General features: G+C 34.0%; 3 protein-coding genes across 3 annotated transcripts; 2 read left to right on the forward strand and 1 right to left on the reverse strand.

Moving 5' to 3' along the window:
• The first annotated feature begins 2,672 nt into the window (after window positions 1–2,672).
• On the forward strand, window positions 2,673–8,129 carry LOC133288778 (uncharacterized). Its single transcript, XM_061486595.1, has 3 exons — window positions 2,673–2,855; window positions 3,021–3,139; window positions 5,081–8,129. Exon 3 carries the CDS (start codon window positions 5,205–5,207, stop codon window positions 7,551–7,553), a length of 2,349 nt encoding a protein of 782 aa, XP_061342579.1. The 5' UTR covers window positions 2,673–2,855; window positions 3,021–3,139; window positions 5,081–5,204; the 3' UTR covers window positions 7,554–8,129.
• A 4,749-nt stretch (window positions 8,130–12,878) lies between these two features.
• On the forward strand, window positions 12,879–15,261 carry LOC133288854 (pentatricopeptide repeat-containing protein At1g33350). The gene has a single exon (XM_061486679.1). The coding sequence runs from the start codon at window positions 12,879–12,881 to the stop codon at window positions 14,466–14,468; it is 1,590 nt and encodes a 529-aa protein (XP_061342663.1). The 3' UTR covers window positions 14,469–15,261.
• A 464-nt stretch (window positions 15,262–15,725) lies between these two features.
• Window positions 15,726–16,342, reverse strand: LOC133288835 (22.7 kDa class IV heat shock protein-like). The gene has a single exon (XM_061486667.1). The coding sequence runs from the start codon at window positions 16,340–16,342 to the stop codon at window positions 15,791–15,793; it is 552 nt and encodes a 183-aa protein (XP_061342651.1). The 3' UTR covers window positions 15,726–15,790.
• Window positions 16,343–16,875: the final 533 nt, after the last annotated feature.

The raw sequence follows: 16,875 nt of genomic DNA on the forward strand, positions 1-16,875 counted from the left end.
CTTCTTCATTTCTCTTGGAGGTTAATCAACCATGGTCGACAAATATTCCGATTTCTCCCCATACATCGCACTGGTAATATATTAACTAAAGCAGTTTTGAATCAATATATTGGGATTTTCGTGAGTTTAATACTAAATCCTCATATTGCTGAAGGACTAAAAATTCTTTCTACTAAAAGATAACACAAATAGAATAATATAACAAATATATGATATTCATGGTTAGAAGACACAAATTTTTTATATGAGCTTTTTACGTTGTGTATTATTTCGAAAAGTTTGTACGAGCTTTTTACATCAAGAAACTATTCTTTTTCAAAATAAAAATCTTTTTTTTTCTTTTTCAGTCTACATATGTATTTTGATATAACATTGAAAATAGCAAAAGCTAAAATGATACTATATCGTTTGAAGACTATAAGCCCACTATGTTCCCTTTCGGGATGGAGTTACTGTATGGGTTATACCTCCAGCATAAGTAGAGACCAAGGTAAGAGATATAGTCCCAAGTATGAAGCTAACAGATGAAAAAAGGGATCGGGTGTGTGTGTATGTGACTCAAAATAAATGGGCAGAATAACGATACATAAGATACCTCTCCTTGTGTGTGGAGAGGGGTTTATATAGGGGAAGATGGTGTTGATCTTGTATGGGTTGGTGAGGAGGGGGTCAACCCTCCTTGGGATTTGTCAAGGGTGGCAGGCGCTGCTAAGGGTGGCAGACACTGCTAAGGTAGTAGTGATGCACTCCCTGTGCCTGGCGATGTCAGCATGTGACAATGGGCAGTTACCTCTTATAGTACCTGGGGCAGTCTCCTTGGGAGTTATAATCCCAAGATGAGACATTTTGGTGTCTCACCTAGGGAGCATCATCGCTTTGGGGGTAGGGAAGCTGAGGGTTGGTAGAGCTGACGTGGATAGAGGATTTGGGCTTAGACCTTTGGGCCACTATGTCGTTTGGGCCATCCGATACAGATACCCCTTTTTTTTGGAAGATAAAATGATATCTTTTTGGGAAAGGATCCAGTTACAATTTTTTTTTACAAATTACACTAAGTATGACCGGTCATACACTCTTGATTCAAGTATGACCGGTCCTACTTAGTGTAGTTTGTAAACAAAAAGTTTGTAAATATAACTTTCTCTTATCTTTTTATATGTTAAGATTTTTGCCTTTTGAAAAAAATTATTGCTTTTTATTTAAAAGTTATTTTTATGGGTTCATTTTTTCCACAATCAATGTAGATAAGTTATCTAATGTACATTGATAACTTATCTACATTGAGCATAAAATGATAAGATGGAAATGAAGGTATTTTTATAATTATAATTTATTTCAGGGTTATAATAATCTTTTTAATTATAATTTTTAATCTTTCAATTCAAAATGACGTCGTTTTGAGAGTGAATGTAGATAAGTATATCTACCTTCAATGTAGAAATATTAAAGCCATTTATATATGATCCAAACATAAAAGAAGTCTAACTTTTGAAAAAAAAAAATTAGAAAGAAAATAAAAAAATCAAAGAAAAATATGAGAATATCGTAATCATTCTTTTTATAATACAAATTATATTCTTATATAAGATTTAAAATAAATAAAATGAGTGATTAGATATCAATGCACCATTATATTTTGCATGATGGTTTTAATCAAGGGTTATTGGGTTTTAATAGAGGAGTTTAAAGTTTCTACTACTGTAAACATATCTACGCATGTAAAAGTACGTGTGACACATAATAACAAAATTTTAAACCCTTTAATATAGACAATGGGAATGGAGAATAATAAAACTGGGAAAAATATTTATCATGCTTTTCTCTTGAAATCCCAATCTACATTGTTTTAAGAGTTGGGGTATTAACGAAGTAAGTATACTCTAGGATTTTTATTGTATTTTTATCGTATGAATTTTATTAAAAAATTATTTATTAATTTCCTAACCCTGTAAACGACATAATTTAAAATCATTGAAGATAACTTTATCTTTTTTAAAAGAGAAATAATAAATCCAATAAAATTTAGGGACAGAGCATTATTAATATAGTTTCTCATGTTTGTCTCATGTATACAATAAAATAGACGAGACCCATTTATTTATTTTTCTCTTCTTTTTACTCGATCATATGATTCATATCTACTTTTTTTTTGTATATACATAACATCTATTATGTTATATGAGAGTAATATAAATTCGTACACACTCATCAATTGTTATGCCTCTCTTTTCTATATTTTTCTTTTTTAATAAATAATAAGATAATTATATGATTGTATTTGTAACATGACATAATATATCTACAATTGAATAACGAGAGTAATATAACCCAAATTATATTCCCTTGTATATTGGACATGACTTTAGGAAATATGAAAAAGAGTAAATATCTTTTTTTTGGTCTTAAGCAAATTTTATTATGTTCTTTTTAGTCTCTAGCAAATAAAATAGCTATTCGTAGTCCTAAAAAATTTAAAATAGATCCATTTAGTTGAAATCGTGATCCCTCGTAAATTTAAAAAAAATCCACATTAATCTTTAAAAATATTAAAATGAATCCATTTTAAATTAGGGAGGAATCACGAATAACTTTTTTATTTAGGAGGTGCTAAAATTTGCTACCAACAAAACGTATTTCCTCTAACAAAAATTCAGAAGCCAAAGGTCGCAACGTTTCCCCAATTAAAAGATGAAAAACCTTGAAACATGAGAGAAGTTGAATGGGGAGGAGACAGAGGAGAGGAGAAGAAGAGGAGGAAAAGCAACTAGAATAGAACAACACCCAAATTTTCTAAAACACTCTCAACAAATTCATATTCTTCTTTTTCTCTCAAAACTATCTTCGATTCTGTAACCGTAAGTCACCGCTCTTTTCTACTTCATATTTTTTTTTTCGCTCTTTCTTCACCCCATCGACTCAATCTCCTTTTATTCTCACTTTTCAATCCAAATTCGTTAACTTAGACTGATTCTACTGATACCCTTTTTTTTATTGTTATTTTTTCTTACATTGAAAATTAGGGTTTCGTTGGCCGGCGATTACCAATTTACCATTGACTCCCGGAATTTTCTGTTATTACCAGAAGCTTTGAGGTCCTTGCGGTAGAAGACTCGGTATGGTCGTGTTTTGAGTTAGAGTGGTGGGTAATTTTGGATTCTGCTTGTTACTGTTTTCTTCAACTGAGTAAATTTTATTTTCATTTCCTGTTTATGAACTTGTGTGCCTTGTGAATTGTGATGAATATATTACACAAGTAGAGGAATATGTTTCTTTTATTTTATTTTATTTTAATTTTGTTGGGTGTGGTTTCCTTTTTTATTTTCATTTAGTTGCAGTTGCTATTGTTATATTCCATTATATGTTGATTCCTTTTCCATGTGCCAAACATAAGAACGTAATGCAATGTTTTAAAAGTAAAAATGCTGAGACCTTAGTTGATGGTGAGGAATAATATGACTGGAGACACAGTTGGTTCACGGCTTGACCCTGGTGAGGGTTTTAAAACATTGATATAATGGAATGCAATGACATTCCATTCCTGTACCAAACACCCGAATAAAAGGACAACTTGGTGCTATAAAGCGCTCGTTTTGTCCGCGGAGGATTTAGGGAAGAGTCATACCTCTTGTATGGATCTGTTGGGCGCAAGAGACTGATTACATGAATTGAACCTGTGACCTCCGAGTAATATGACAACAACCAGTCTTGTCAGGGTCGTGAGAAAAATCATAGAATCATACGATCCTACGATTCTTTTGCTATTAGAGACTCAACTCGTGAATCGGATCATCACACCAGAAAAAACGTGAAATCAGTAGGATAGTCCGATCTCACTGTTCCAACGATTGTGACAAAAAAGCTCATACTCAGAAGTTTGACCTGGAAAACTTGTCTATTAAAATAAAAAAAAATCCAAATTCGAAAACCCTACTCCATTTTTTTTTATCTCATTCTTACTTGCCATCTCCGCATTCTCCTTGCAGACCGACCTAAAGGCTGCGACTTGGCGGTGCGACTGGCTGGTGACTGCCCTTGGCGGTGCGACCGGCTGGTGACTGCAGTTGGCGGTGTGACCTGTGCCCTTTCTTTTTTAGGATGCACTTTCTATTCTCAGTATGTTGAGTTGCGTCTGTTGCCTGTTGGTATAGGCTGCACTTTTTTTTTTCCTAATATTATTTGAATATTGAGCGCGTCTTAATTATTTGTTTGAGAAATTGCCTGCACTTTCTATTTCTTTCTTAAATATTAAATGTTAATTCTTCGCCTTCTATTTTATTATTTTTTCCTTAAATATTAAATTGTAATTTTGCACTTTTTTGTCATTTCTGCTCTTGTTTGCTTAAATGTTAAGCATCTTTTGAGTTGGTCTTAGTCCTGTTTGGATAGGAACACAATAGGTGGTGAAACCGTGTTAAATAATATATTTGCGTAACGTTCTCTATGTTAAATGCTTATTAACAATTATACTAAATTGAAATGGTGCCACTGTGTGTTAAGGGATAATTTTGCTTAATGCTTAATATTCTTCTATTTGTGACTGAGGTTAAAATGCTTAATATTTTATTTTTTATAATTAAAATTAAAAAAATGTAGGATCTTACGATCCGTGCCGAACTGCCGATCCCACGATTTACGATCTTGTTATCCCTTTCTGATCTTAGGTGAAATCTCAATCTTGACAACAACACTAACCATCGTGCCAAGGCTTCCCCCTTCCATGGACCCGTTAGATTAGTTTCAAACCATTTTGTTCTGGTTACACCAAAACTTGGTTCTGTGCTGCAACTAACATACACTTATTAGTGGTATTTATGAAAATAATACTGGTCTTGTTGTGGTAAACAACGGTTGAGCGATGCTTTGATAATTTTCTAAAACTCGTGTTGGTCCCACTCTTTTAAACTGTGTAGCTCTCGTATATTTTGTAACTGCTGACCAATGAATAGGTTTGTAAGCTTGAGCATACTGTAGCATCGCCCAAATAATATTGCCCTTGTATTTTCTCTAATTGAATTTGATTGAATTCAATTTGCTAGGCAAGTTGTTAATTTCTTAACTGAAATATGCTTTTGCTTTATAGGAATTGATTGCCATGGACGAATTGCTTTTTAAAGCAAAATGGGAACTCAAACTACGTAGAAATGTTTAAGTCAACAAAGTACTGAGAAAGTAGACTTAGAACGCTGAGGAAGCAGGTGAGAGAAATGGAGTGTAATAAGGATGAGGCCACCAGAGCTAAAGTAATTGCTGAGAGGAAGTTTACTGCAAAGGATACTTTGGGTGCAAAGAAGTTTGCTTTGAAGGCCCAAAATTTATTTCCTGCTCTTGATGGTATTCCTCAATTGGTAGCAACACTTGACGTGTATATTTCTGCTGAGAATAAAATAAATGGAGAAGCAGATTGGTATGGCATACTTGGTGTAGACCCCCTTGCCGATGATGATACAGTCAGGAAACAATACAGGAAGCTAGCTCTCATGCTTCACCCTGACAAGAACAAGTCCATTGGAGCTGACGGTGCCTTTAAACTTATTTCAGAGGCATGGAGTTTACTATCTGATAAGGCTAAAAGGGAAGCTTATGATGAGAAGAGAAATGGTAAAGCACAGAAAGGTCCAACTAAGTTTGGTGGTTCATCAGCAAAAACAGGGGCTAATGGCAGTCACAGCTTTACCAAGACTACCACTTCAAGTGCTACGACTCAGAAGAATACTGCTAAAGAGCACACTTCATCTTCTACCCATAAGTCAAAATCAAATACATTTTGGACTGTTTGCCGTCGATGCAAAATGCAGTATGAGTATCTCAGAGTTTATCTTAACCTTAAACTCTTATGTCCCAACTGCCATAATGCATTTTTGGCTGTAGAAACTGCTCCTCCACCTGCAAGTGGTATTAGACCTGGATATTCGTGGACACAGAATCAGAAAAATTTCAATCACCAATTTCCTAATAAAAGCAAATCTAATGCTGGAAAGAACAACATGGCAGCCCCAAATGTTGGAGGAGGGTCCTATAGTAAAACTGATTCCTATAACAAAACCAGTTTCCAATGGGCTCCATTCTCAAAAACTTCTGGTGTTTCCAATGTGGCTCAGGCTGCAAGTGTGGTTCAGCAGGCATATGATAAGGTGAAGCGAGATCGTGAGGAGGCACAAGCAGCTACCAAAAGGGAAGAGGCCCTAAAAAGGAAACAGCATGTTTCCAAAAGAGGTCACTTTAATCCTGCTAAGAGAAGAAAGGGGGGAATGGAGGATGCAAGTATGAGTAACCATGGTAAGGAACCTGTAAATCGAATGGGAGTGGGAAACGGAGCAGCAGGAGCATCTAACTCGGGCAGATCTAAACAGGGTAATTTTGAATATAGTAGGGTTAGTGGAATCAATAAGACCAGTGGCGCAAGAGATGTCTCCACAATTGAACTTCAGAATCTTCTTATGGAGAAAGCTAGAAAAGAAATTACCAAGAGACTTGGGGAAATTCAGTCAAATACTGCTGATAAAACATTGGTGTTAGACAGTGGAAATGGCTTCCAGAAAGAAAATGAGAATGGAGAAAAATCTTTAAGAGACTGTGAGACACGTGCTCAAAATAACATTGGGAAATCAGAATACAAAAATAGCGGATCCCAAGCCATCAAGTCATTTGCAGGTACTACTATTGCTAAAACAAGTACCAAATTTTTTGAAACTATGCAAATAGATGTCCCTGATCCTGATTTCCATGATTTTTACAAGGATCGAACTGAAAGATCTTTTCGTGAAAATCAAGTATGGGCTGTGTATGATGATGATGATGGGATGCCTCGATGTTATGCAATTATCCGCAGCATGAATTCTCTGAATCCATTCAAGATGCGAATCAGTTGGCTCATCCCAAATACCAACAGCGAACTGGGCCCCCTAAATTGGGTCGCTTCAGGCTTTTCAAAAACTTGTGGGGATTTCAGAATAGGCAGACATGGAATCTGTAACTCCATCAATTTATTTTCTCACAAGGTTAGATGGAGAAAAGGTAATGATGGAGCCGTTCAAATATATCCTATGAAAGGGGATGTTTGGGCCATCTACCAGAACTGGTCTCCTGACTGGAATGAGCTGACAGCAGATGAGGTTATACACAAGTTTGATATGGTTGAAGTGCTTGAGGATTTTACTGAAGAGCACGGTGTAACTGTTATTCCTCTGGTCAAAGTGGCTGGGTTCAAAACTGTATTTCACCACCACTTAGATCCAAGAGAAATCAGGATCATTCCAAGGGAAGAGATATTTAAGTTCTCTCATCGGGTCCCTTCATACTCACTCACTGGTGGAGAAGCTCCAAATGCCCCAAAGGGTTGCAGGGTGCTGGACCCAGCTGCTACTCCATTGGAACTGCTTCAGGTGATAGAAGTTGTGAAGGAGGAAGACATGGTGGACAATGAGGATAATGTTATTAAAGAAACAAGTGATAATATGAAAGAAGCTAATTGTGAGGAAAATATCATTGATGTGGACAAACTTAGGGAGGAAAAGGAGGGAAATAATAAAGATATCAAGGTAATAGAAATTTAGAAAGAGGACAAAGAAAAGAAGAAATGCTGAAGCTTATAGCAGCGAGGGTGTGTGAAATCAACTTCAGGACTATCCTGCCCTTGTTAGAAATGGAAAACACTAGATATCCAGAATTAATTTGACAAAATCAGCCAAAATGAGTTGACATTGTGATTAATTTTTGGATGGCTGAGTATTTCCTATCACTTTGTCTTATGGGACAATCAAAGTTGAATATTGGAGAATTTTGTCAAATTTTTTCTAGCTATGTACTGTTAATCTTTATTGTGGGAAGGTTTCATTCCTGTTATAACATTGCAATTATTGTCTGCAAAGGTTGAAGTTAAATGGTTCAGCTCCAGGTCATACCAAACAAAGCTAAGTATTGGAATGATGAGGCTAGGCCTTACGCAAATTGTTCACCTTCTCCATTGTTGAATGTCTGTCTAGGGGAGGCTTGAGTATAAGGGTCTGGCTCCAAGCTCTTTCCTTTTACTTTTTAGGTTCTTACTCAATTTTGTTTTGTAAATCACATTTAGTGGCATGTTCAACAATTTATGTCCATATAATGATTAATAATAGTACCTTAAAAATTTATTCCAGTTTCATAAATGATGTTTGCTTAACTTATTTTCATAGAATCAATATATTAGATCATTCTGTTATTTATTTATTTTTGTATAGCTAAACATTAATTTTTGACCATATTGGTTCTCTAAATATTTCATCATTAAATTAGTCATTCAAAGATTTAGACTGTCATCATATTATTTGTGTTGAATGTAAACATTTTGTGCTCTATATTTAATTGCTCTCGATACTTAAAATATCAAAGCATTGACTTGGATTTTTTGATGTATTTGGTTGCTTAGTTTTATGTACTATTCAATTTTTTAAAGTATCAAAATAAAATAAAAATTAGACAAATATGTATGTTGAGTTGTAAATTTTTTTTTCCCCCGGAGATTTCTTCACTCAAACTCCAGATCCAGGACTGCATAGCCAAGACCTATGTTGCGCCGTTATTAACACGAGACATGATACAATATTTTTATAGGTTAATTTTAAAAAATATTAGATTTTGACCTGTTGAAATTTGTTTTGATATTAAATAATATTTTTAATTTATATAATGTATATTATATTTAATATTCAATAGTTTAATAAAAAATAAAGTTAAACTTATAATCTTCATCAATTTTGCAAAGAAACATAAGATATTTTAAATATTTATATTAAACTCAATAAATGATAATCGTAATCTAACGAATCTAATAGTTGAAATTAAAAACGCAACACAATCTTTGAGTCCTTTTTCGAGTCTCTGCAACGTGTGTTGAAGTGTCGGGAAGTGTCGAACATGACACATTAATGTTTTTGAAGTATCAGTGCATTACAGGTCAGATTTATGCTCGAGACTAATAATTAAATTGGAACAACTTTGTACCCGCTGATGCATATATTTGGTGGTCAAAATTTCTTTTATTATTATAAAGTGTAATTTTTTTTTTTTTTGGTAGAGACATATGTCTTGGTAAAGAATGGTTTTTATTGCTATAAAATTTTAAGAGGAAGAAATAATATTTGACGTAAATAATTGTTTGCCTTAAGGAAATTGGAGTGTTTAGTCAATGATAAATTATCAAACGGCTTGTGTTATTGATGGATAAATTTTGTGTTGTTTTCAATAATTTTATTTATTGAATTTATGGTGTTATTAAACATTTAAAACTATATATGTGCATCAGTGCATGCAATATTTTTTTCTTTGTTAAATTTTTTTTGGCTTAGACTTGTATGTGACATTGATATGAAATTTATTGTTCATTATTGGTCATACTTGATGCACGTGTATAGCAATGTTACTATAATTAATTTTAGATTCTATCATTTTTATAAGATATCATCTTTAACTTGTGAGTTTCACAAATCAGTAAATTGCATCAAAAACATGTCTAGAAAAAGCTTATCGATCGAGAAATAATCACTTTTTTCAGAAGCTCTCTAGGAAAACTGCAAGAAAAAACGATTGTTTTTTAAAATAAGTCAATCCAAACATAAACTAGAAGAGTTTAGTGTGTGTTAAGACAACTCTTTTTCTAAGAAAAGTAATCATTCCCCTCTCCCTCACAACTCGCAAAAAAAAATAAGACATTCAAATATGTATATAAATATATGTTTAATGTGTAAAAAAAATTGTTTGAGACTGAAAAAAATGGAAAATTCAAAATCCTTGTTTTTTAAAATCGTTTATCATTTTATAGGTTTTATTTTGAGAAAAGTTCAAAAATTCCATATGGTTTCTGTCAGAATTACTTACCCCCTATATTTTATTTTGTATTATTTTTTGTCACTTACTTTGCATGTGGTTTTTTCAATAGTACTACTGTAATATTAGGAAAATTATGATTTGCTTCCATATTTTATTTTTAGAATTTTAATTACCAAATCAATGATAATTTTTAAAAAATATCCATACTGATTGATCCATTAGGCTTGGGATTGCCATAATTTCTTATTTTTTTTTCCTTCACAAATCAACAAATTAAAAGTGCATTATTCTCATTCAAAAAGAAGAGAAACAAATAATAAATTCATAATATATATATATTTTTTCTATATAACTAAAAAAATCATTCTCTATTCTTGGAATAATTTTTTTCATATTTTCACAATGTAATATATATAATATATATATATATATATATATATATATATATATATATATATATATATATATATATATATAAAGCAAAATTTACTACCAATATTATATTATGATTTTATTATTTACTTAACATATTGTTCCGGATGGCCCAATGATCTTGTGGCCCAAGGTCAGGGCCCAAAATCCTATCCACGTTAGCCCTATCAGCCTTCAACCACGCAGAACCCAAGGCAATGATGCTCCCCAAGTGAGACACCAAAATGTCTCATCTAGGGATTATAACTCCTAAAGGAGACCGCCCCAGATGCCATAAGAGGCAACTGCCATTTGCCTCATGCTGACAATCGCTAGGCGCAGGGGGTGCATCACTGCGATCATAGCAGTGTCTGCCGCCCTCAGCAGCGCCTGCCACCCTTAACGAAGCCTGAGAAGAGTTGACCTTTTCCCCTTGAACCCACAGAAGATCAAGGAGACCTTCATCTATAAATACTCCTCTGGACACAAACACACACCCAGCCTTCCATTGTTATTAGTTTGCTTCATTCTTGGAACAGTACTTTCTAGCCTGGTCTTTACCTTCGCTAGAGGTATCATCCATATAGTGACATCATCTCCAAAGGAAACATAGTGGACTTATGGATCCCAACAATATACATATTATATAAGGATTTGAATTTAGTGTATCGTCCTCTTCTTCCTTTGTGTTAGGGTTTAGATGGGTTTCAATTTGACCAAAGAATACCAAACAACATCAAACTTTTATTTATAACTCAAACTCTGGCACTTAATATTTCTTAGTTATAATTAGAATTAGTATTTCTTTGTCAAATTTTTATTTGTATACAAATCAATTTTTGTTATGTAGATTAATGATTAGTTAAAAATTTCATTGTGTACAATATTGGAATGAGCCTACTTTTTATTTTATTTTATTTTTTTATTGAATAATATTGAAATGCATTATGGATATCTTTGGTCTTTGAGTCCTTATTTGTTATGTTTAGCAAGTGTTTATGTAACCTAGAATAACACATTATTTCCGGTGATATTGTCGTTTTACTATATTTTCAACAGTATCTTTAATATATATGTGTTGAGTATGTGTGCCAAAATACTCCCTTGTGATTTCCTCTATAATTATTTACCATTTGTGTATATTTTTTTTTTCTTTTTAATTACTTATTCTCACGTGCTTCTATTTTTAACCATTTTATCCCCTTAGGATTTTTTTACTGCTCACGGGGGGGGGGGGGGGGGAAAGACATATTTATTAAAATTATAATAGTGTTAGAGATGAACTTCAATAAAAAAATTCACATGGAAAATAAGTTATTAAAAAAAATGCATAAGAGAATAAATAATTTTAACGGAAGCCACAACATTTTTTTTTTTGATTTTTTTTTTTTTACCTTTCTTCCATTTCAGTCCATCTTTTATATCATTAAAAAATGGGTTTATTTTATAATTATTTACATTAAACTCAAAACGACGTCATTTTGAGATAAAAATCAAAGTATTTTTGTAATTATAATTTATTTCAGGGTTATAATAGTTTTTTTTATTATAATTTTTTAATTTTTCAACCCAAAACAACGTCATTTTAAGAATAAATATAGATAAATTATTTACATTCACTTTAAAAACACATTAAAGCCTTAAAAAATAAATTAGGTTCTCCATTTTAACATTCTTAATTTCTATTTGCTATTTGCAGGTGATATAGAGGGGCATAAATTCTCTTTGGGAGTACAAGGATAATCAATGTGCTCCTGAGCCACGAGAAATAAAAATATATGTTCATTTGATTTTGTTTTTAAAAATAATTTTTTGATTTTCAGAAAAAAATCTATTTAATAAGACTTATTTGGTAAAAATAATTTTAAAAATTATAATTATTTTTTGGTTTTTTAAATCAAATTTAAAAAAATTATCTGTAATTATTAGAGTAGTTTTTGTTTTGTGTTTTCATTTTTAGCTATAAAAAAAAAGGAAAAACTACTCCTATATTGTTGGAGAATACTTCTATTCTCTACAAATTCATTGATTTTCATGTAATTTATTTTATTTTATTTATAAGTGAGTGAATCTCATCCATGATTATGTCTATAATAGAGAATATTATTAGCCTACAACATAAAATTAATAAAATCCTAAAAAAATATAGAAAACATTTGTTTCATTGATTATTGACTTTAATAGTTCTGCAGTAAATGTAGATATCTATATTCGTTCATAAAATAACGTCGTTTTGAGTTAAAAAATTATAATGAGAAAGACTATTATAATCCTGTAATAAATTATAATTACAAAAATACTTGATTTCTGCATCAAAACGACATCATTTTAGATTCAATGTAAGTAAGTTATCTACGTAGAAAAAGCGAATCCTTGCCTATTTTATAAAACAGTTTAATGAGAGAAAAAAATAAACTCAGCAAAATCAAACATACTCAGTTACTCACTGTTTGAAATTGTTTGTGATACTTTGCAGAGATTATCATGTCATTAAGTGATCCAGAACAATAATAAGAAATAATCTTAAACTAATTACAAATCATGTTTTGAGTTAATCAACTTTAAATAGTAGAAAATAAAACATTTTCATAGTTAACTTTAAAATCTAATATTTCATGCAATGAAACAGAACAAAGGGAACTGAACTCTTATGAAGAAAGCAAATGAAGCTGAACCTTAACCAACATGTGTTGGCGATACTGAGCAAAAGCAATAACCTGAATCATCTGAAGCAACTCCAAGCGTTCCTTATCACCCTCGGTCACTCACAGACCCAATTCTATGCCTTCAAGCTCGTTCGCTTCTGTGCTCTTTCTCTCTCAAACCTTCACTATGCTCGCCTCATATTCGATCACCTTCACTCCCCCAACATCTACCTCTACACCGCCATGATCACCGCCTATGCCTCTCGCCCCCAAGGCCACGGTGACGCCTTTTTCTTGTACCGCAACATGCTCTGCATTCCCACCCCGCGACCCAACCAGTTCATTTACCCCCATGTACTCAAGTGTTGTACCGAATCGTGTGGAACCGATTTGGTGCATGCCCAGATCCTGAAATCGGGTTTTGATGAATACCCAGTTGTGCAAACGGCGCTCGTGGACTCTTACTCGAGGGTTTTGGGTGGTGTGGGGAATGCTAGGAAGGTGTTTGATGAAATGCTTGAGAGAAATGTTGTGTCTTTTACGGCAATGGTTTCTGGGTATGGGAGAATGGGGGATGTTGATAATGCTTTGAAGTTGTTTGATGAAATGCCTGAGAGAGATGTGCCGTCTTGGAATGCTCTCATTGCTGGGTGCACTCAGAATGGGTTTTTCTCTGAGGGGATTAAGTTGTTCAGAGAGATGGTTGTTCTTGCCGTGGAGAAACATTGTCCATGTAACAAGCCGAACCAGGTTACTGTGGTTTGTGCACTTTCAGCATGTGGACACACGGGTATGCTTCAGCTTGGGAAATGGATACATGGTTATGTTTACAAAAATGGTTTTGTTCTTGACTCGTTTATCTCAAATGCTCTTGTGGATATGTATGGGAAGTGCGGAAACCTTGAACAGGCAAGGAAGGTTTTTGAGATGAATCCTGACAAGGGCCTGACTTCGTGGAATTCGATGATTAACTCTTTTGCACTACATGGGCAAAGTGATTGTGCAATTGCCATTTTTGAGCAAATGATGGAGCATGGCGATGATATAAGACCAGATGAAGTCACCTTCATTGGTTTGTTAAATGCTTGTACTCATGGTGGGTTAGTTGAACAAGGTTATCACTATTTTGAGATGATGTCTGAGGAATATGGGATAGAGCCTCGGATTGACCACTATGGCTGTTTGATAGACCTTCTTGGTCGAGCAGGTCGATTTGATGAGGCAATGGAAGTTGTCAGGGGTATGAGTATGGAACCCGATGAGGTGGTATGGGGTTCTTTGCTTAATGGATGTAAGGTTTATGGACGTACAGATTTGGCTGAATTTGCAGCTAAGAAACTAATTGAAATAGATCCCCATAATGGTGGTTATGCTATAATGTTGGCTAATATATATGGGGAGTTAGGAAAGTGGGATGAAGTCCGGAATATATGGAGGATATTAAAGCAGCAAAAGTCTTATAAAATACCAGGTTGTAGCTGGATTGAGGTTGATGACCAGGTTCATCAGTTCTATTCTCTTGATAAATCTAATCCAAAAGCAGAAGAGATGTACAATGTCTTAGAAAGTCTTATTGGTTTTAGAAAGGAAGTCATGGTCGATCTGTAGTCCTTAATGCATAATCTCAGTGCCAATGCTGAGCTTGTTACTGATTCCTGGCATGTACAGCCTTATGGCCAAGGATTTCTTTGGGGATGCCAAATCGTTTGGTATAATTATTCTCTATTTTATTTCAGTTTTGGAGATTTATCAAGAAAAGAGAACTGGAAGAAAAGAAAGGACTTCAGTTGGTTTTGGCTCTCTGTGATTAAGTTAATGCAGAGCAAGATAGTTTACTTTCTGTTTAAAGGCCTTTACAGATTAAACAAAGTTTATAGAGAAAAATGAAAAACCGAAACCGCGGGTCCAATTTTTCTTGCGAAAGGACATTTCAACATTAATTATGTCTTGATGTTGTTGGACTGGTAGAAAGAATTCCAACGAAAGCCCGTGTCTTGGATATGTTTTATTCATTTTGGTGTGATCACAAAGAAAATTGGGTTTGATGTATTTTAATGGTCTTGGAGGATAGAAAAACGATTGGGATTGCTAACTTTTTCAAGATTTGTTAGCTCAGTTACTGTATCATATCAACATGCTTTCTGATTCTTGTCCAGTTCCACCACTGTTTTTTCTTAGTTTGGTATTGGACAGCTTTTGGCAAAGTAACAGCACATGAACACTCACTCACACCCTTTTGTATTTGATTCTCTGGCAGATGAATTTCAAGGATGCTCGACCAATAAGATTATTTGTCGGCTGAAAGTTCACCTTTTATTTTTCTGTTTTGTATATGTATTTACTCTCATATAAGCATACGTTGCTTCACCTACATACTACATAAGGTTTCATTATTCAGCTATAGCGCCTAAATAATTTTTGTTGCTGAATGATAGATTATTTATTTTACACAACATAATGTTAGAATCTGTTAGTAACCTCGACTTAATATGTCACATTGTCTGAAGGGAAATGGGAAATGAAGTTTTTGAGAGCATCAATGGATGGAAAACGTCAACTCCTCATTCTCAGCTTCAAATGGGCCCCATGTTACTATGGTATGTATTTTTTTCATGTATTTTTTTTTTTAATTTTTAATGTTGCTTCATAATTATATAATTCTTAGGTCATACTGTGAACGCTATTAATATATACAGTAAATATTGAGCACAACTTCAAAATAAAGGCGAACATTATCAGAGTAGTAAAGCCAGTGCAGAGCCAGAGTCAATAATAATCAAACAAGATCATTGATGGGGTGATTCATTACATTAAATCAACGGAAGGTCTTGCTACTTGCTAGAGCCCTTATATTCACAAAACACAACTTAAAACAATTTATTTCTGATCATTTAGTCACAAGGAATAAGAGATGATCATTCATCAATAATTCAAAGCTCCTGCTTGGCCTTATTACCCTTGAGCTTGGCTGGCTCATTGTTCCCTGCAATGCTCACCACCCTTGGACCTTTGATATTATCAGATGACAACTTGTTCATCGTCAAAGTCAGCACTCCATTCTCCAGCTTAGCCTTGACAGAATCCAAATCTACATCGTCTGGCACCCTCAACTGCCTCCAGAATTTGCCATAGGATCTCTCCACTCTGTGCCAGTGATCTCCTTTCTTCTCCTCATCTTTCTTCCTTTCTCCACTCACCCTCAGCATCCTGTTCCCCTCCACTTCTAGCTTAATCTCATCTTTCTTCAACCCTGGCACATCCAGCTTTATAACATGCCCCTCTGGTGTCTCTTTCCAGTCTACTCTTGCATGTGATAGAGCCATGGATGGCTCATCTTTGTTAACCTTAAATGGAATTTGCTCTACCACGCAAAGTGGATCAGGTAAACGATCAGACGAGTGACCAGCCCTGAGGTTGCAAAAACCAACAAGAACAAACAAGATTAGTGGCACTAATACCAAGCTTATTGGTTGTTGCATCATTTGTATCTCGGAAGTGTATATGACTGCTGTCTCGGAATTCACTGAAGTATTGGAAGAAATAGATAGATTACAGTGAACTCTGGGTTAGACCTTGGCTTTCTGAAGTTTGTCTTGAAGCAGATTGGAGATACAAGTTTGTTGTGTATATATATAGGGGGGAGATGAAGAGGGATGTGGCGAAGGGTTGATGTGGTTCTCGAAAAGTCGATGCCACATGCACTTTACATGGGGAAATAGAAGCGTTGTTGTGTAGAGAGATGGATAACAGCTTAGGATTATACGTTGGTATTTGGTGTTGGGAGAGTGGCTTCTCCTTTCTCAAGGTGAAAAGAGGGTGTAAGAACTACATGTTCCACAGGCTTCATTATTATTAACAATCTAGGGGGACTAGATACTCTCATGATAGATCATCTGAAAATTTTGCCTATAGGTGGAATTCCATTATAATTTATTAACATAAATAAAAATAAAGATAGACATAAAAATTTCATATAACTATTTTTTTTTTTTATCGATAAAAGTTTAGGTGAGGT

This window comes from Gastrolobium bilobum, unplaced genomic scaffold (assembly GCF_033153095.1).
Source record: "Gastrolobium bilobum isolate Gb01-03AN ecotype WA unplaced genomic scaffold, APGP_CSIRO_Gbil_v1 utg1851, whole genome shotgun sequence".
NCBI classification, from domain to species: Eukaryota; Viridiplantae; Streptophyta; class Magnoliopsida; order Fabales; family Fabaceae; genus Gastrolobium; species Gastrolobium bilobum.